The 21628-nt window shown below is 38.5% G+C and overlaps 1 protein-coding gene across 2 annotated transcripts; it reads right to left on the minus strand.

Annotated features, from left to right (window-relative positions):
- Positions 1-731: 731 nt before the first annotated feature.
- Positions 732-21441, minus strand: si:dkey-9k7.3 (circularly permutated Ras protein 1). 2 transcript variants are annotated; one of them, XM_036596048.1, is made up of 20 exons: positions 20659-21441; positions 19714-19771; positions 18407-18493; positions 17732-17824; positions 16845-16931; positions 16634-16731; positions 15928-16128; positions 15735-15785; positions 14696-14785; positions 13165-13316; positions 12155-12236; positions 11891-12015; positions 11033-11117; positions 10225-10331; positions 9480-9589; positions 5615-5726; positions 5174-5314; positions 4197-4290; positions 2502-2549; positions 732-1405 (listed from the first exon to the last, which is right to left on the minus strand). In XM_036596048.1, the coding sequence occupies exons 2-20, from the start codon at positions 19769-19771 to the stop codon at positions 1310-1312; spliced, it is 1917 nt and encodes a 638-aa protein (XP_036451941.1). In that variant the 5' UTR covers positions 20659-21441; the 3' UTR covers positions 732-1309. The 2 variants fall into 2 exon arrangements, with proteins under 2 accessions (XP_036451941.1, XP_036451940.1); XM_036596047.1 differs by having other exon boundaries at positions 2502-2552.
- Between the last annotated feature and the right edge of the window lie 187 nt (positions 21442-21628).

Below are 21628 nucleotides of genomic sequence, written 5' to 3' on the forward strand. Positions count from 1 at the left end.
ATAGACACTCCTAGTAAAACAGATACTAAACTGTCTCCGAGTGAAACCCTCAAGAGTATGTCTTCAGTACCTTTAGTTTGGGAACACAATTGTACCATTTTCCATTGTAGTTAGAGTTTTTAAGGAACACTGACTCCATACATGCTCCATAAACATCTTGACTTCAGGCTTTTTATTATATTTTTCTAAAATGTTAGGTCAAGAAATATGTACTTTTCCCCTGAGACGTGAATGCACCTTCAAAATTCACTTAACATTCAAAATTGGACCTTAAGGACTGTTTACACAGTTTGTACCTTAATGAACAAAAATGTACCTACACTCTACCTTTTCCCTGACAGTACAGCACAGATTATCACTACTGTGTAATCTTGGGTTAAAATGTGTAAAAATGCACCACATTACGTAACAAAGCCTGGTGATCATGTATATCTGTTAGATTATAAAATGCATAGTTCCGCTCCTAAAATCTGGTTGGCTGAGCCGTTGTAAAATCCACGACATATGCACACCTATGACTGCCTCACAACAACTGTATTACTATGCCACGGCATGGAAAAACCTTGTGCTGTCAATGGAATAATCTTTGAATCTTATGCTGCTCGCATGGACCCCCAAGTGTACTGATGAAGTAAGAACCTGTTTTTTGTTTAAACTGAGGGGCTGGCGACGTATGATCTTAATTAGAATGTCTGTTCAGCTAGCGAACAGGCTAAAAGATAACTAAGATAACTCTGCTTCGTGTTGTGCCTAAGAATACCCATCCCTGTGATAAAAATCGCAGTAAACTCTCGTGGCTTATTGTTTTATTCTATAACAGGGCTGCAACAGAATGTTATTATGTTATATATATCTATATAATTAAATTCTTATATTTATTTTAAAATTATATTTTAAAGATGTTTAATTAAATGAGTAATGAGCCCTTTTCTCTCTATGAAAAAGTGTACATAATGGAATAACAAAAAGAGGCCAAATCATTGCCTTGCCCAAAGCTGTACTGAGAAAAACCTTCTGCGTGGCCAGGCTTAAAGAGTTTCTTGTTCAGAAGAGGCCCTGAGAGGTGTTAGAAATGTTATAATTTATTTATAAAAGAAAATTACTTTAAACAAATTTCAACCAATATAATCATCTGCGATCTACAACTTACTGTCTATTTACTGATGTTTACAGCAATCAGCAGCTTCTGACCTGGAGCATGTAAACTATTACATTATGATTACACAGTGAGTTATGAAGTCAGGCATGAAAATAATCTGATCACCATTTCAGCTTTACTACTGTTTTGGCTAAAATAGCCACTTTCTTCTCAACTGTCCAACATGGCTGCCTTCCGGCCCTTCTCCCCAACGCTCTTCGCTCTCTTCATCTGGTACACAACCTTCGCCGCCTCGTCTGACAGACCCTGAAAAAACATCAACATCTGTTGAGTTAGCCAGCTCTAATTATGCTTGTGCAGTCTTACAAGAAATTGGCTAAATGTAAAAAAAAGGGTTTTTGAAGTGATACCGTACACTCATACACATACACTTAAAAAGATGGTTCTTCAAGGGTTCTTTAGAAAAGACAGTGGTTCTATATAGACCCATGAACACTCAGAAAATCAGGTGTATACTTAAATGGTTCTTTGTATGGTGAGGTGGTTCTTCAGATTGATGGAGAATGTGTTGTATAAGGTTCTATATGGAAACTTTTTGAATAGTTCTATATAGCACCAAAAATTGCAGTACCCTTTTTGTCGCTATATAGAACCATATACAACACATTCTTCATCACTCTGAAGAACCATTTAAGCATGGGTCCTAAAGAGATTTAATACAGTTTAACAGCTCAAACCTGATTCGAGAGCTGAACACCCCACTATAGAAGAACCTGCAAATCTCTACAGAACCATTCAGAGAACAGTCTTTGTAAATGAGACATGGGAGATTGAAGAACCTTTTGAAGGTTTAATAACCCTCCCTACACATAATATATTGTATATTAACTAAAGATGGTTTGTACACTAGTGTTCAAAAGCTCAGAATCACCTGCCATATTGATAATTACTCTTATTTCTATTCAATCATAATGTATAGAGTGTAGATTACAAGATTACAAGACACCAAAAGATATTTCAAGATGTTTTATTCAGTAAATTTTATTGGGAGCACTAAGAAGTTAATAAATGGTAAATAATACTGAAATTACCTATTTACAGTAATTTCTTGATAGGTTTTTTGCCTGAGATTTGATCACCAGGTTTTAAATATGAGGAAATCTGGATGTTAATTTTCTTTTAACTTTCACTGCTCTCAAAAGCTCTCTCTGTCATTAAATAATTATCTACAGCTCTGTTCATTTAGAACTCATCTAAAATTTCTGCATTTTTCACAGCTTCCAAATTTTTTGAACACTAGTTTAGAACTGCACGTCCAAGCTAAGAATGATTTAGGAACCTTTATTTTTAAGACCGTACTGCAGAGTGAGACAGTGATAGTCCTTCATCTTCCAGAACTTACTGTGGCTGGTGTTCGGCTGGCTAGAAGAGTGGTGGTGTCTGAGCTGTTCTGCTGAAGGAAAGTAAAGTAGGTGAAAGTTCATTAACATCGCCTGAGAACTAACGTGTCCTGAGAACAGGTACAGCAGATTTTAATCTCATGCATGAGAACAGATAGTCACAGAGAAATACCATGCAAGTTCTGGTATGGTTGTGTATGTGAGCCGGTGTGTACGTGTGTGTGGACAATGAGATGCATGAGATGAATGCATAGCCTGGCGGCGGAGATCTCAACAATGGCTCCCATTCACAAGATTAGAATCAAATGTAATGCTAGATAAAAGGATCCTAGCAGCAGATAGAGATTTCAGCATTCTATATGCACTCACACATACATTAAATCACTTTCTAAAGGCCTATTGGAGCTGGATTTATTTAACTCCCAGTAAACGCCAAATACAGTAGCATTAGGCCAGTGAAGTGGGCTCATTCAATGCTCCCCAACTGAAATCGCACTGATTTGTGAGAGGTACTTTCAAGATATATTATGTAAATTTTATATTCTCCTTCTAATTAGGCCATCAGCAAAATGTTGATGTTTACAGTAGTTCTGCTTTGGACTTCAGGATAAAGGAACTGTGCCAACTAAAGCTCAATTTTAGCAGTTAAAATCACAGATCTTGTCAGTAAAAACTGTAAAAAGTAAAAAGTGAAAATGCAAATATTTCATTCACTGCAAGTGTGTAGGAATGATTTAGAAACTTTAAGGGATTTACGAAAACAAAAAAGTATAGTCTGGTCCATGTGATATTTATGCTGTGCTTTGCTCACAGCACCAAGTTAATAACAGAAATGCATATTTTTTTACATGGTAAATTAGACAGTTGTTTAAATAAATGCTACCTTTTCAAGACAGGAGCGACGCCACAGCATGACTGCTACTGCTTGCATGCATAGGCCATTCATACGTATAGCATTTGCGCTGTGAAGCGGTACAGCTGACTTATACCTGCTTTTATCCAAATTCTACAAACTTCTATTTTTCAAATGGACAAATAGTCAAATCAGTTATTTTATTTTGCTTAATAAAAAGACTATTCGTCATTTACCCTCTCACTTGTGATTGGGCAAGCCCATAGACCTATTGATAAAAGTACCACAAAATGTGTACTTATTTTGTGTTCTACTCATTTTCTTTTTTATTTCATTTTCATTGGTTTTCAACATTTATTTTACTGAGTTAGGAAAAAAATAATCTCATTGGTTAGTCTGAAGCTGCGGCATGGCCTCAGTGCTGTGAAAGCTCTTCACAAATACATCATGAAAAGCATGACGCAGTATGTGTGAAACAGGCCTTACTCAGGTCCTGACACTATGTTTCGTTCTTTCATGATTCTCTCCCTGCAGCCACAATTCTTCCTATACGCTAACTACACTACACTAAGTTGCCCCCATAGCAAGAATGGCACCATATGTATATCAACATATTCACATATATATCAACATATCCAAATATATATCAACATATCCAATTTGGACACATTACATATGGACGCTGTATTTTAACTTTTGTGTAAAGAAGCAACAAACAAAACCAATAGAAGTGGAGGGGACAAAATATACATTTTGATACAATGGTTTCTACACTCATGATGCACAGAGCTAGTGATGGAATAATGAATGTGTAGTTATTAGATCAGTGGTAAAGTGTGCTTACCTGTGTGTCTGTGGTGAGATCCTCACAGATCATACTCATAGTGCTGATCCAGTTCCCATAGATACTCTCCTCTTTAGCAATTGGCTTCTGTTCACTGTTAGACATATTAAAACATCAAATTAGAGCCTTAGAGCCATACATACACCCACCACTGCACATATACTGCAGTCTCACCTGAACTGTAGAGCCCTTTTGGAGCTGGATTAGTTGTACCTAGGGAGTACTTTAAGTGATTATCTGCAAGATCCCTGATTTTAGTCCAATATGAATCTGCAATGTTCATAGTTCTGTAAGTCTAAGTAATAATTCTGGAGAGAACGACCTTCTGTTCGGAGCTCCCTCAGTAATTCCCTCCCTGTTCAAATCAACCTCACAATTATGTAATAAAAAGCCAGGTAATGGATATGGATGAGTGCTGTGTTGTTATTGTTATTACGCTGATGACATCCAGGCTGTGACATTTGAGGCTGGGGTACCTGGGTTAATTTGGGGAAATTAATTCCTCCGAAGAATCAGTCAGTCAAGTACCTGACAAATTACAGTAATGTAGAACCTCATCTTCTCACTCATCTGGTACAACTAATCCAGCTCCAGTAGTGCTTAATTGCTCCAGCATTTTCTGACCTAATCTCTATCTGACACATCTGTATCATATGGTCAATTAAAATGGTCAATAATGTTGACATTTATCAGAGTAAAAGGACAGAAAACCTATTGACTCAAAACACACATATGACAGAAGCCAATGGCCAAGTAATGAAGCAGCTGTCCACTGGCTTCGATTAGAAGCCTGATCTGAGTCTACGAGTTTTCTGTTCTTTCACCTGGAAATTGTCGAAATTGACCATATGTGACAGATGTGGCTATAAATATAGAAAGTATTTATTCAAGACTCAAATCCTTCAAAAACAAAATTACACAAGACTCCCGCAACCACTTGGCTATTAGCTACAGCCAACACGTGCACCAACACACACCTGATGTCTTTGAGAAGGTCCTGCTGGGCTTTGAGTTGATTCTGAGCTTCCAGTATTCTGCCCTCCATGGTGAGTCTGGCACATAGCTGAGCACAGTGAACTCCCAGCACAGACATGTTCAGACTGCCTGCCCACACCCAGCTACAGAGAGATAGAGAGTGGGGACAAAAGCACAAATCTGTGAATTATTTTTAGATATTTTTATTATATTACATCATATTATATTATATTATATTATATTACAGGTGTTATATAAGATTCTACCAGATTCTACCAGTATCTGAGCTTAGGACTGACTTTCTCTCTAACCTATCGGTAGCTAGCGAAGATTCTTTCTCTGGATAGACAAAGCACTTTTTGTAAGTCGCTCTGGATAAGAGCGTCTGCTAAATGATGTAAATGTAAATGTAAATGTGTTGGTACAATTTTGTGCAGTGTTACCCGCTGGTGGTCACACGCTTCTGCTGAGTGATGACTCTGTTCACTTTCTTCAAGTCTCGGGTCTTGAACGACAGCTGCAGCTGAAAAGGAACTCTGTCCCTTCTCTGGAAACCTACACAAACAGTTATTTATTTACCACCTGTATTTCAAGTATTAAAAAATTAATTTCATTTTATACATGATAATTTTTGTACTTTCTCATACCATGCTTTTATTCTTGATAACAGTCTCATGCAAAAGTTTGGGCACTCATGGTCAAATTACGTTTCATTTATTTTCTAACTAAAATAAGTTAACACATCCTCTACAGAGATCACACGTCTGCACATTTTAATGCACAGTTACTGTTTATCTGCTGAATTTATCTGCTAACATATCTTCACTTAGAAAATCAACAAAACATACATAAACAGGGAAGAAATGCCATTTTTTAAACAAGTACGCCCAACATAAAAAAAAAGATAAGGAGAGTAAAAAGGAATAATCAATAACATAGTTGATATAAAATCTAAAATCTAAAAATAACTGTAATATTTAAAACTAAACAAAAAAAAATCTTGATACCAAAAGCATGCACTCACATATGAGAGCCGTTTAGGCCAAAACTCCAACTTACCTCTCACATTCACTATCGAACCTCACACCCACACACCACCAAATCTCTCACACTCACTACTAAACCTCTCACATTCACTATCAAACCTCACACACACACACCATCAAATCTCTCACACTCACTACTAAACCTCTCACACACACTATCAAACCTCTCACACACACCATCAAACCTCTCACACACACCATCAAACCTCTCACACACTATCAAACCTCTCACACACACTATCAAACCTCTCACACACACCATCAAACCTCTCACACACACTATCAAACCTCTCACACTCACCATCAAACCTCTCACACACACTATCAAACCTCTCACACACACCATCAAACCTCTCACACACACCATCAAACTCTCTCACACTATCAAACTCTCTCACACTCACTATCAAACTCTCTCACACTCACTACCAAACCTCTCACACTCACTATCAAACTCTCTCACACTCACTATCAAACCCTCTCACACTCGCTATCAAACCCTCTCACACTCACTATCTAACTCTCACACCATCAAACTCTCTCACACTCGCTATCTAACTCTCTCACACACACCATCAAACCTCTCACACACACCATCAAACTCTCTCACACTATCAAACTCTCTCACACTCACTATCAAACTCTCACACTCACTACCAAACCTCTCACACTCACTATCAAACTCTCTCACACTCACTATCAAACTCTCTCACACTCGCTATCAAACCCTCTCACACTCACTATCTAACTCTCACACTCACCATCAAACTCTCTCACACTCGCTATCAAACCCTCTCACACTCACTATCTCTCTCACACTCACTATCAAACCCTCTCACACTCACTATCAAACTCTCTCACACTATCAAACTCTCTCACACTCAGTACCAAACCTCACACACACCATCAAACTCTCTCACACTCGCTATCAAACCCTCTCACATTCGCTATCAAACCCTTTCACACTCACTATCAAACTCTCTCACACTCACTATCAAACTCTCTCACACTCGCTATCAAACCCTCTCACATTCGCTATCAAACCCTTTCACACTCACTATCAAACTCTCTCATACTCACTATCAAACTCTCTCACACTCACTATCAAACTCTCTCACACTCACTATCAAACCCTCTCACATTCGCTATCAAACCCTTTCACACTCACTATCAAACTCTCTCACACTCACTATCAAACTCTCTCACACTCGCTATCAACCCTCTCACATTCGCTATCAAACCCTTTCACACTCACTATCAAACTCTCTCACACTCACTATCAAACTCTCTCACACTCGCTATCAAACCCTCTCACATTCGCTATCAAACCCTTTCACACTCACTATCAAACTCTCTCATACTCACTATCAAACTCTCTCACACTCACTATCAAACTCTCTCACACTCACTATCAAACCCTCTCACACTCACTATCTCTCTCACACTCACTATCAAACCCTCTCACACTCACTATCAAACTCTCTCACACTATCAAACTCTCTCACACTCAGTACCAAACCTCACACACACCATCAAACTCTCTCACACTCGCTATCAAACCCTCTCACATTCGCTATCAAACCCTTTCACACTCACTATCAAACTCTCTCACACTCACTATCAAACTCTCTCACACTCGCTATCAAACCCTCTCACATTCGCTATCAAACCCTTTCACACTCACTATCAAACTCTCTCATACTCACTATCAAACTCTCTCACACTCACTATCAAACTCTCTCACACTCACTATCAAACCCTCTCACATTCGCTATCAAACCCTTTCACACTCACTATCAAACTCTCTCACACTCACTATCAAACTCTCTCACACTCGCTATCAAACCCTCTCACATTCGCTATCAAACCCTTTCACACTCACTATCAAACTCTCTCACACTCACTATCAAACTCTCTCACACTCGCTATCAAACCCTCTCACATTCGCTATCAAACCCTTTCACACTCACTATCAAACTCTCTCATACTCACTATCAAACTCTCTCACACTCACTATCAAACTCTCTCACACTCACTATCAAACCCTCTCACTTTCGCTATCAAACCCTGAAGTCGTTTTGGTGCTATAGCGGTCCGTGTGTTCTCGGCTTTTATTCTGTTATTGTCAGTGGAAAAATCACGAAATAGCTTTGTTTCACACACTAAGCATAATAATAAGAACAAACAACAACGGAATAAAGGTCCGTAAATTACTTTATCAAAAAAACTATCACCTTAACCTGAAGTGGACGTGCAGATGGCACGCCTGGTCTCAGAAACTCAGAAATCACTGAAATTAGGCCCTTCGCGGGCACGCGCCTCTTGCAGGCATACGGACACTTCAGATCATACTCGAGATTTAGGTTGTTTCTATGTAAAGAACGGTTAATCCTCGCTTCCCTTCACAACAAACAGCACATCAGGACCTAAAGCCGAACACAGAGTCTCGCAGTGAGAGTTTAGTTTAATGTACCGAAGGCGCCTCGGCGCAGCTCCGCATACCGCGCCTCTAAAGCTCCTTCCCAAAACCAGAGCCGCCACAGTCATATGAACAATATGAACACAGGACAGCGCACAGCTTTAATTCTTAAGTTTGGAGCTGCATCACTATAACGAAGTTCACATCTGACGACGTGACATTACAATGATTTTTTCTCATTGTTACCGGGCAGCGCGACTTTCATTCCTCTTTAATTTCGCTGTTAAATGGCGGGAGTCCTGTAGAGTCTTTTTCACTGACAATCACAGAATAAAAGCCGAGAACACACGGACCGCTATAGCACCAAAAGGACTTTATCAAGTTCTCTCACACTCACTATCAAGAACGCCTTATAGTTTGATGGCGAGTATGAGAGAGTTCAGTAGTGAGTGTGAGAGGGTTTGGTAGTGAGTGTGAGAGGGCTTGATAGTGAGTGTGAGAGAGTTTGATGGTGTGTGTGAGAGGTTTGGTAGTGAATGTGAGAGGGTTTGATAGTGAGTGTGAGAGGGTTTGATAGTGAGAGTGAGAGGTTTGGTAGTGTGTCTGTGTGAGGTTTGATAGTGAATGTGAGAGGTAAGTAGGAGTTTTGGCCTAAACGGCCTCTCATACTGACACCCACCTACACCCACACACACACACACACACACACACACACACATAGACACACTGAAGAGGCAGTTTCTCAGAACAACGAAACAACTTCACAGAATTTTGCAATCTTTTTTAATCTGCAGTCACAAAGTCACATAGTCAAGAGTGAGAAACATTGTTTTCTTAACTTACTGTCCGCTTTGTCTGGTCTAACAGCAAACTGGAAAGTGATCTCCACCCCCTCTGTTACATTACCAATCTCCCTCACTAACTTGTGATTATCTTCTTCATAAGGGAAATATCTGGTGGAAAACAGTATTAAAACCCATTTTTTTGAGTTCCACAGAAATTGAAATATAGTAATAGAACTGTAATCAAAGTGCACATTGATCTTAAAAACGTATTTCAGTTTTAATCTGAGGCAAAAATGTAGAAAATCAAAAAATGAATTTCTCTGCTTAATTTTCACAACTCACAACTCAAACTGCCACAAGGAGCACAGACAAGAGTTCCAGAGCAAGACTGTCTGAAGTGTGGCCTGCAGGCCAAAACGACTGCCTGTGAGAATGTTTGATTGGACCTGCCAGAAACTTACACTACTGTTTTTAGCTTTAAGACATTGCAGCAATCATCTTTATATAGTCTATACAAATACCACATATTGGTACACCACAAGCAGCGATGACTGCAGCTAGAAACTGCAGCATTGTACTACTTCCTCAGTTTCTAACTAAGTGATGACTTGCAAAACGCAACAATCAGAGATGTACTGGATACAAAGAGACAGGTCTCTGTTTCAAGCATCTAAAAGATACTGCTTTTCTTTTCATCTTTACCTAAGAGGCATTAGCATTTTCAGTGAGAATCTGGAAATACTTGTTTAAAATCAGAATAATTCAAGAGTAATGAAAGTGATACAATGATCATTTATACTCACACGCCATCCGGTGCTAGCAGAGTTGCCACAACATTAGTTGCCAAAACACTGTCAGCCAAAGCACTCTGAATTTCTGTAGCAACTGTTCCAATGTTGACTATGTTGATCTAAAGACAGAGTCAACAGCATAGAAAGAGGAAGAGAACAGGATGAAGTCATTTGTCATACATTGCATGTGGAGGGGAATTTTTTTAACCACTGTGCCAATGTTGACTACTATTATTACTAATCTCTGAACACAGTACGCAGAAGAGCATAAAGTATATTCATGTTTAATGATCTGCCAATGAAAAGAAATACTTATATCCAGCAAGCTTTGTTGTTTTTTATTTGTTTTTGAGTTCATGGTGATAATATCATGGCTTCTGTAAAATGGGTCACAGACTTACGGTATTTAGGCATGTTCTGCTCTGAGCACAAACCTCCGTTCAAAACACATGAGGGCAAAACTTGCATTTCTACGGGTTTGGCCTAAATAGATGTGTGAGTATGTGTGCACACATGGGTACACAGGTGCACAGGTAGTGATAGGGTATGTAGGTCACTAGTCTAGATGCCTAGGGAATTCCTTATCTCTGTTTGGCTTTGTGTCTGAATTCTTCCCTTTGCATGATTACATGACATAAACTGTACTCACTTCATATAGATGCAGTCTATGCCCTATTTTATTTAATTCAGTTATTAAGATTTACCCCAAAGGCAGAGCAAGTACATTACTGCTTATAAGTGTGCCTTAACTGATTTTGTCTTATAATGGTAGGGCTGGTTGATTCTGGATCAGTGCTAATGGGCAGTATGGCTCGCTCACCCTGCCTCCTGTGTGATCAGCCAGCTTCCCCACCTCCGCCAGGCGACAGTCCTCCCCTTCAAATGTCATCACTGACACGATAACTCTAAACACAACCACAGAGACGTATATTAGTGTGGAAAACATTCTATTGCTAACCCTGCCAACAATTACATTGTTCAGTTCATTTAACATAAAAACTCTTTTTTTGGTCTTTAGCAAATGCTTACAGTATTTTCCTTCTGAGTTATTATGTTGAGTGTACTGTTATCATTGCTCTGCCCACAGATATGCTGAGGTGCTGGATTGGAAAAAAATCACTTATTCAAGAGTTTTGTTTGTAGCAGCTAGCAGAGATCTCTCAAGAAGTTAGTAGAGATGTCTTGTGAACATCACTCACTGATATGGGACCATTTTTGTGGTAGCACCATTTCGACAATGGTCTAGCCTTATCTGTCATTCAAAAAAAATAGCCTGAGGCTGTTCGCTTTACATATCAGTCAAACAGTCCCTTCCTGTCATAATTCTTTGCCATGTTGAGCAATAAAATCTACCAGACACTTTAACCACAATCAGAAATCTGGCTGTTGAGACTTGCATATTCAGTGGAGCACGTTGCCATCTGTCTGCCTAATTTGCTAGTGCACATGGAGGGGATGAGGACCCTGCAATCAGTTCCTCACAAAAACAACACATTCAGTGGCCTCCTCAGCAACCACCAGCTACAGACAGCACATCTGGTATGCGACCCTAAAGCTTTTAGTGGGTGCTCCTTCAGGGAACAGTTACACACTGCACTATATTTAAATGTTAAATTTTGCTCACAATAGACACAGTGTTTTTTATATGCCAAAGAAGAAAAGAGGTTTTGTAACATACCCTTTTTCTGCTGCATGGTTGGCTAACTGGTTGTAGAAATAAGGTGAGGGTGCAGGGGAGTGGGCGGATTCTTGTTCTAACTGGCCCAGGCCTATGTTGGCACGACCATCTGTGCAAATTATGACCTAAAAGTAAACATACAGAACATACACAACTTGATATCACCAAAATAAGTGGAAATCCAGTGTTCTTTGGAAAGTTTGGAGCACAGACTTCAGACACTGAGCTAATCAAAAGAAATAAAATGGGGTTACAGATACTGACCTTTGACCCTGTGAACTGAGATGCCATAGCAACAGATACGAGTGCAGCAGGGCCCAGTGCCGTAGCTCCATGCTCTCTTAATCTGGATGAGAATGGTGACAGCACAGAATCATCATACTGTATTAAAAGGGCAGACAAAAATCCTTACGGAAATAAACAGAGCAAGATCAGCAGCTGTATATGACAGGCTGATACAACTGTCATAACCAAGCACTAAGAGTAAAAAAAATATGAGCTAGGTCTACCTTAAAGCTGATCTAGGATTCCCCACATTAAAACAAGTTTTAAATCTGTAGTTTTTAAATCTGTAACACAGGCATACAATGGGTTCTGAAAGTGAAATCACAGCACACAATGTTTTTATTGTACTCTTACAAATAAGGGTCCCTAATAGTTCTTGGCTTCAGTGTTTCTAGGAAAAGCCATTAATTGGTCTAGAACCTTTATGTGGAGTTTCTTTTAACTGTAAAGGGTCCTTTACATTCAAAGATCTCATTATAAAAAATTCTTTGATGAACGATTCCCTGAATTGTTCTTTAGGGATGCAAAATTGGTCCCGTTATTTTGGTAGTGCTGCTTTCAAAAAAGACATCAGCAGCCAGTAAAGTCTTTACAAAAAAGAGAAAAAGCCTTGACAATTTTTTAAGATAAAAAAAGAACAAACGAGCTATAACTTCTTTTGCATAAGCCAACGGTGTCCAGTCTTGTCCGCAGAGGGCCAATGTGGCTGCAGGTTTCCACTTTAACAAAGCAGGAGGTCACCCGATGAAATGTTTGAAGACCAACTGATTAAACAAGTAGAAACAGGTGTGCTTCAGCTTGTTTGGGGTGAAAACTGGCAGCCACACTGGCCCTTTGTGGATAAGATGGACACCCCTGGCATATGCTATACACTGTAGAACACTCTTCCATACGCTTTGTTTTTGTGAATCACCACCATGGAGACAACAAGACATACAAAGAGAAAGCCAATGAGTGAAATCCTATGACCAACTCAATTGCATACTCACTCTTTGACTCTCTGTGTGAGGCACTGGTGAGTCTCTGCAATGCAGTGTGGTGTGGAATATTTCTCTCCCTGCTCTCGAACATGGTCATAGTCCACTAGAGCCCAGTCCCGCAGAGAGACAGGAATTCCTGTACCATCCCCATAAATGGTCACCTGACAATACAAATGCACAGAAATCAGTCATGCAGCTTAGCATTTGCAATGAAATTTTGGTAAAATTTTATTTAAGCATATTTCACAACACATGCATAAACATTGGCTAATGTATTTATAAAGCAACACTTAAATATTTATGAACAGCTTATGCCAGTAAAATGAAGCATCATTTCCAAGTGATGGAACTTATAAAACAACTTATAACACAAAAGCCTAATTAAGAAAAGCTTTTATCAGATCGATGAAGATACTGATGCTCTTCAACTTACGCAATAGAAACTATTCATCAAAATAATTATTTAGGAGATCTACCAGACACTTGTCACCTCTAGTCACATCACTGACAAACGCGTCGACCTCAATTCCCGGATTTGAATGGTGAATATACATTACTTACTTAATATTAATTAGCTAAATTTACTGGAAGTCAGTGCTTTAATGGTGCTACTAAATGAAACCTCTTCTTGCAAGAAGCTTCTTGAGCAGTATAATTTTCACAAATTTGATATCTCTCTTCAATAGCTTTAGAATGGTGGGTGCAAATAGGCTAGTATGAGTAAATTATCATTGTTTGCAACCAAGACGGTCAGGTACCACTTCGCTTTTGTCTAAAATTACGTAGAACACGTTGATTTCTGTGGACTGTGCTCCCTATGAGAGCTAAGTAATCATCTGCAAATTACATCACAAATGGCGATCATAGGTGTCCAGGCACTCTGCGCCTTATTGCGCCAGTATAAGACCTTTCAGCAGACCGGGGTGTACTTACAAAACTAATGGTTTCTTTTTCTTTTCTTGCATTTGGCAAAAAGTAAACATTTAGAGAGCGTCTGTATTGCTTGTCTGTATTTGGTAGTTGTGAAATTATTAGCCTTATGATTAAATTTTACTGTCTGCCGTCGAATGTAAAACACACTGAATAATATGTGTGTATAACTTAAATAATGTATACGAATATATATAGATATTGTGAGTTATTATGGGGCTCTTTTTTATTTGGCCCCTAAACAGGAACTGTGGTCCCATTACAGCCACACCTAAAAAAAATCCTAGAATTGTCAGTGAGGGTTATACATTTCTGTCTGTTGTCAATATTAAGACACTTAAGTCATTTAAGTCATTTAGATCCTAAAACATGATATGTCATCTTGCGGTTACTGGTACAAGCCATTTACAAATACTCATGTACTGCTTTTTAAATGTTATTCAATGCTTCTGCATGTGCTGAAGTCTGTATGTAGGGAGCATTCAAATCAAGTGTTCTCGCAGTTTCTTTAATTATTTACTTTGAAGGCACTTTCATACTCAGAGCTGAATGAGTCTTTGTTCTTACAACACTTACACAACCAGCTCTTTTTCCCACCTCTTTTCCTTACCTCATCATTAAAAGTGACCAGTGCTACTCGACGGTGAGGTGAAGATTTTAGCAGGGAGGTCAGTGCCATCAGGAGGGCATCTTGAACACCCTGAAAACACAAAAGGAAGCATGACAGCAGCACATTTGGTATCATCCTTTATCTACTTTCATATAATACATCAGTAACAGCCAAAGGAATGCTTGTTTAGAACAATCGACTGGAAGAAATTAGTAGACTTCAAGTTATAAACACTGCAGTTCTGTGAGATTTATGACAAACTTTTGTAGAGACATTACAATGGAAGAGTTCACAGCTCATAGTTCAGTATCGCTCAGCATGGCGGCTGTGTCACTGTTCTGAACTCGAAGTGCAAATCAGCTTGTTCATGAAGGTGTAAAAGCCTCCCTCTTCTTGTAGAGATATGCAGGTTATTTGAGTTATTTGAACCAAATGTTATAAACTATTTATGTCTTTTTTTTTCAGATTTTACGTGTGATTTTAAATATGTTTTTGAAATGTCAATTTGGCTTTCAGTTTGGATTTATGGGTCTCTCCCTATTCCAAGAGATAGAAGACTGGTCTTGTATAACTTGCATTAACTGATTAGGGGTTTTACCAAGATGTTCACTGAGTCAACAGTCTTTATAAGAACTCTGACTTCACAGAAAGCTAAAACTGGGGTAAAGAACACTGCTGTCTTCCACCTAGGGCTGCAACTAATAATTATTTCTATAAGTGATCAATCTATGAAATACTGCTATTATTAAAAATTAAACGACAAGCACGTCTATAGTGCAAGAAACAACAGATGCCACATCCCCCTGCCTTGCTTCCTGTAGTGCACTGCAATTTGTCTGAATGGCTGCGAGTATCATATGAACTTTCCAGGGCTTTAAAGAGCTTTTTTTTAACTAATTTAATCATTGCAGCCTTGCTTCTAAAAGGGTCATTAAGTGAACAGCAAATGACACACTTCATACTTCACACTGCTCATGTGAGTCAATGGTAGAAGTGACAGTTCTATTTTGGTATGTGTGACAACAAAAGTATCAGTCACCTGCAGTCGTGATACATATGTGGGTGATCTCATGCTGTTACCAGGAGACACCTGAGTGACCCAGACAGGAGAGAAGAGCAGGACAAAAACCAAAAAAGAAACCATTAACACAAAAAAGTAAAACAAAGAGAAACGATGTTGGTTATGTGTATGGAGAAGCTGCTGGATTAAAAAGGAAAAGTGGAAAAGTAACCTCTGAGGTGACACTCATGCTACCAGAAATGTCTACACAGAAGACCACCAGCATGTCCTCCAGGTTCATATAGTCTGCATCGATCTCCTCATCTACGTAGAGCACGTCTCTGCCTGGAGGAGTCCACAGAGGAGAGCGGCCCATTTTTACTTCACTCTGAGAGAGAACATTCTGCTTACCACAGAACTCACAGCACCATGTCTACAGAGAGAGAGAGAGAGAGAGAGAGAGAGAGAGAGATGCAGAAAAAAAACATTATTAGATGAAGTCATCCAGGGATACAGCATAAAAACACACATTTTAAAAGTTGAGAATCACTTTGTATGTTAAGAATTTTTGTTATTACTTTATACACACTAACAACTTCTACAATGCTGATATAAGTACTCTAATATAGACACTAGATGGTACTTTTAGAAGTTGTTTTCAATATTTCAAGCATTTTGGCAACTAACTATATGTTGTTGTTATAAGCTGCTGTGTGATTTTAGACTCATCCACAGCTCTACACGTTTCAAATATCTGAACTCTTCCTACTATTTATTTATAATTATGTACACTTGTAAAATTGCACAGGCCTAGAATATTAGAATCATTTCATACATTTACCTGCCAATATACGTTTATTTTGTAATTGAAAACATTGATTACAAGCTTTTAAATAGTAGTATACATACAATCACTGGGTGTGATAACCATGACTCACTGTTGAATTCAGGTTGGTTTGTGAGTTGCTCACAGAAGACATGACTGCCCTACATTTCCCACAGTGCACTGGTTTCTGGCTGCTCTGTATACTGGATGCTGAGAGAAAATTATTTGTTAGGACAGTTCAGTTTCCAGATGCAGGTTACACTTCATTCAAGTGTTACTTCGCATGCAGACACTTGCACATGTACATCCACCGAGTAGCTCACCTTTGCTTATATCCACAAGGTTTCCTACTTTGAGTGATACCACGTTTACGTTGGCTTTAAGACGAGTCTGCCCTTTAGCCTCCAGCCCTTGAGAGATAGAGCGAGAGAGAGCAAGAGCGAGCGAGAATCTGGTGAAATACTGGTGAAAAACCCATCTTTAGCTCAGAGAAAAAAAATAGATAAAGCTGAGTAAAAAGTTTGTTCCTGGTTGCGTGTGGAGGTGAAAGTGTATACTGATCAAACCTGCCAATAGACAGAAGTCGGACTTGTGAGACTAATAACAGACCAAAACAACTGCACAAACATAAAACAAAGCATAATGTATTCCAGCCATTTCATTAAAATTTTAATTTTGTTTATACAGAGAGCCAATTCTAAAATTAATGTGTGAGTAGCAACAAATTCACCCTTTTTATGTACAAAACAATGTTTTCAAAAGTATCTGTAGTGGTATTGGAATACTGCCCTTTATATTACTTGGTACCAGACCTAAGAATAAATAAATAAATAAATAAAAAGTAAAAATAATTAAATTGCATCGCTTGTCCCAAGTATCAGTAGTTATACTCCGTTTGTGTGTGTGTTTGTGTGCATGTGTTTGTGTGCATGTCTTGCTATTCGTGCAAGGAATACATGTCCTCACAATGCTAGGACAACATGATATTTTTTTGCTCAAGCAAAAAATGAAGGTCCTCACTTGAGAATGTGAGGAAGAATTGCAGGAAAATTGCCTTTTGGATACAGAAGTCAAGTTTAGGGTGAGGTTTAATTGTAGGAGTAGTACTATTTGGCTACAGTACTACAAAAATCAATAAAAACCTATAGAAATCCTCACAAGGAATGTAAGACAAACGTGTGTGTGTGTGTGAAGGAGGGGGATTCCTTACCTCGAGGGGGTAGTGGAGGTGGCATTGAGGTGGGTCGTGTGTGTTTCTGTGTTGTGCGACGAGGAGGTACAGGCGGTGGTGTTACCGACGGCACTGAAGACAAAACATTTTAAAAACTCAAACTGAAACTTTAAAACTCAAAGTGAAAAATACTCTCAGAATCTGCATAATGTGGCAAAGTAGCTCATTTTCAGTAAATGATTAACGACTGCGTTTTTACTCTGATCGCAACCTTTCCAGAAAGTGCTTCTGTTGTTTTTTTTCTTCACACCCACAAAAGGATGTGATTTTTTTTTTTGCTTTGAACTGTCAAAAGACATATCAAAGACTTTGCCATGAAAGCAGTTTTCAGCTTGACATTTCAAACAGACATTGTGCAGGACTCGTTTGAAAGGAGAGGGCAATGATAAGCGGGTGACATGTAATGCAGTGTGGAAGAACACACTTACTGCTATTCAATCTTTCTGTTCCTAATTTTGATCCTTATCAAAATTTTGGATTTTCTAATAATCAAATTTTTTTTTCTAATATTACCTCATGAATTTAAGACATCGATTATCTATGAGTATGTAAAGTAAGTAACTATAGTACTTGTCACACACAATGCAGAGGGATCACAGGGTAAAAAAATCCATATACAGTTTTGAATAATATGAAAAGATGTCAGTAACTCACTGGGAGTTGGGATGACAGCAATGCGGTTGTCGTATGGATGTTCAGAATGTGTTCTGGACAAACCACAGGGCAGTGTGGAGGAAAGACCTGGAGGATACAGCGAGACCATACAAGATGATAAAGAACAGGACTAAATACAGTACAGTGCAAAAGTCAGAGACCACCTTTCATTTATTTCCAGTCAAAATAGCCATTAAGGAGAAAGTGTTTATTTTTCAGGAGATTAGGTACAAGATAATCCACTCGCATAAGGAAGGAGAAAGGCAAAGAAAAAAAGAGAAAATCAGGAGTTTGCAAAACTAGAATTCATAAAATGATTAAAAGATATAGAGAAACTTGGACTCCCAACTACTGCGCAACACCTGGAATCCCACCAAAACTGTCACCATCAGATAAACAGTAATTAAAGCTTTCATCTTTAAGAGAGAGGAGAAAATCAAGCTCCACTCTTGATTCAGATCTGAAAAGATCCACAGGTGTTTCTGTCCATCCTTCCACTGTGAGAAGACAACTCAACACTATGAGTCTGAAACGATATGTACCTGTAAAAGAGCCGTTACTGAGAAACGGAAATAGATAAAGCGGAAGAAAATCTGCAAATCAAGCAAAGAAGCCCAGTCTGCAACATCACTGAATGTTTCTTCAAATACTTGGATCACAAGAAGCAGAAAACTCAACCAGCTTCTAAGACTGAATTTTGAAGGTGTGGAAAAAGACCCCTGCAGATTACTTCGGCAAACTGAAAGCAAGTCTCCTGAAAGTGTGGACACGCTACATATTGAAAAATGTGATATTATATTTAGTCTTGATGTTTCTCTGTAATTTTCTGTTAAAGGTATGTTTGCAGCTTTTTCCCCAATGCTGAAAGATGAATAACGTGGGCTGAATGGCTGTTTTGACTGGAAGTACACCCCTTAAAATCTCACACGCTAAGGCTTATTTTTCAGTTTCTACAAGGACTTCAGTGCAAACTTGTTGAGCTATTCTTAGGTTATACAAGTGTATGATAAAACCTGACCAGTTAAGGGGTTAAACAGATGAAGGGTGATCTTTTTCACAGTGCTGTATTAACCACAACAACAGATGAAACACAGTGTAAAAGAATGTTCAATTAGTAAATTGTTCAGACTGATAGTTTGGAGATCATTCACATTTTTAAATTAGATCATGTTTCCAAAAACACCCTGGTTTAGAACTCAACAGTGGTTCTGAGGATTATGCATTCACTTTTATTGGATAACAAAATTAGTCATGCGTCCATGCTAATTAAAACAGGTGACTTAAAACCCCTGAATAAACAATCTTACCTTCAGCTAGACTCTCAGGCCTCCAGTTACAAACAACATGACTGCAGGCAAACTCCATCTGAAAGAAAATAAAATAAAAAAGGAGGAAAATAAAGAGAAAAAGAAAAGAGACAGAGAGTTAAAAGAGTGAGACCGAAAGTATCATAATATCATGTTCACAGCTACATCCACCTCAGGGTGGCTTTTTTTCTTCTTTTTTTTAAATCAAGCTTGAACTGAGCAGCCATTAATCTTCTTAAATCTATTTGTATGTAGCACATTTCACATGTAGGCAGATGTGGGCAGTGATATGGCTCTGTTTAGACTGAGGAACTGAAGGTTTCAAATTGCTAAACCAATATTTCCTGCTGAAGGCTGCCACACTGCTCCAATATTATAATACTATTATAAAAAGTCATTTGCAGTGGCATCCTTCTTAATTTGGTGGACCATTTCCTCTTGACAGAACTAAATATAATTGTGTGTTTAAAAAAAAAAAACAATCAACAAACACAGGAAATCTGTCTGTAGAGGAGGTCAATCAAACAGACATGGTTTTGAAACAAGGTTTCTGTATATTAAATCCACATATTCACTATTAGACCAAATTCTAAACCACCCACACATAAAATAAGAAAAGCACCACATGCACCACAAAAATGCTTAAAGAATGTATCTCCCCCAGATAGAGCCACCTCATCTTTCTGTAATCACTCGCCTCAGATCAACCTTTACTCACTTTAATGAGACGTTCTCAGTTATCTGTAATCTAACACATACGAATTAAAGAAAGATTTACTAAAGATGCTCTACTGGTTTAAACTGGTGTAATATAAACCTTCAAACACACCCACAACGTCCATTACTGTTTAACTTATGTTTTAAGTGAGCTAATGACCGTCACAGTCCTACTAAATACAACAGTTTCCTTCACTGAAGAGATAAAATCTTCATAAAAGAAAGTACCTCTGTTGAAAGTCTTCAAGTTAGTCCGTTTAAGCTGAATGTCGGCATGTGCTGCTTCTCATGCCGCCTCCCATTTGAGAAGATTAGAAACAGGAAGTTAGGAAAAGACTGACGGATTCAGAGAGTGAAAACAAGCAGAAAAAGACTGAAATGAAACAACTGTGTCTGCTTCACAGTCCTAATGGTCCCTCTGTTCAGTCTCAGAGCTGGTTGCTCGACTTCCTGTTTACGCCTTTGAGAATGAAACACGCTCACGCTGTCTGCAGGTGTGACAGGTTCTTCCCTCTACTTGCTCTGCTCTAATCTGCCATCTGCCTTTGCTATGGACTTTGACTCTGTTTCCAGTGAGTCAACTTGAAATATACTTTGCACATGCACCACAGAGCCAAGAAATATGATAATTACATGTTATTACGCATTGTTTATACGTTGGGGTGCAATGCTTCTATTATTTGCAAAAGCATGGATTTATTACATTTCTTCAGCAGCACACTTGATCTAACAAATGATGACTACAATTAATGCCACGAGGAGAGGTGTGGAAATACGAACATACAAACCTATGGATATACATAAAATCACTATATACACACACACGTGTATATGTGTGGTTTGCAAAGCTGTACTATGTGTGCCATCCCCCCCTCCGCCCTCCGTTAGAAAAGACAGTTGCTGCTGTGGTGCTGTTGTTTATGTTGTTTGTTGTTGGTATAAAATGTGTGTGTGTGTTGATGATGTGTTACTGTGCTATAAAGGTTTATTTACACGCACACACACACAATTTTTATTTTTCTACACCGTTTAAACATGGCAGCTGCCCTTTACACTGTATGAAAATATACAATTTTTAAATTTCAAATCTGTTTTGAAAACAATTTTTTTCTTTACCTTAACTTACAAGTAAAGAATGTTTTGGCCTCTTCTGTGAAGTTTTCACTTTGGAGATGTTCATCATTCATTCACCCTTCAT

Source organism: Colossoma macropomum, unplaced genomic scaffold, assembly GCF_904425465.1.
Source record: "Colossoma macropomum unplaced genomic scaffold, Colossoma_macropomum, whole genome shotgun sequence".
NCBI classification, from domain to species: Eukaryota; Metazoa; Chordata; class Actinopteri; order Characiformes; family Serrasalmidae; genus Colossoma; species Colossoma macropomum.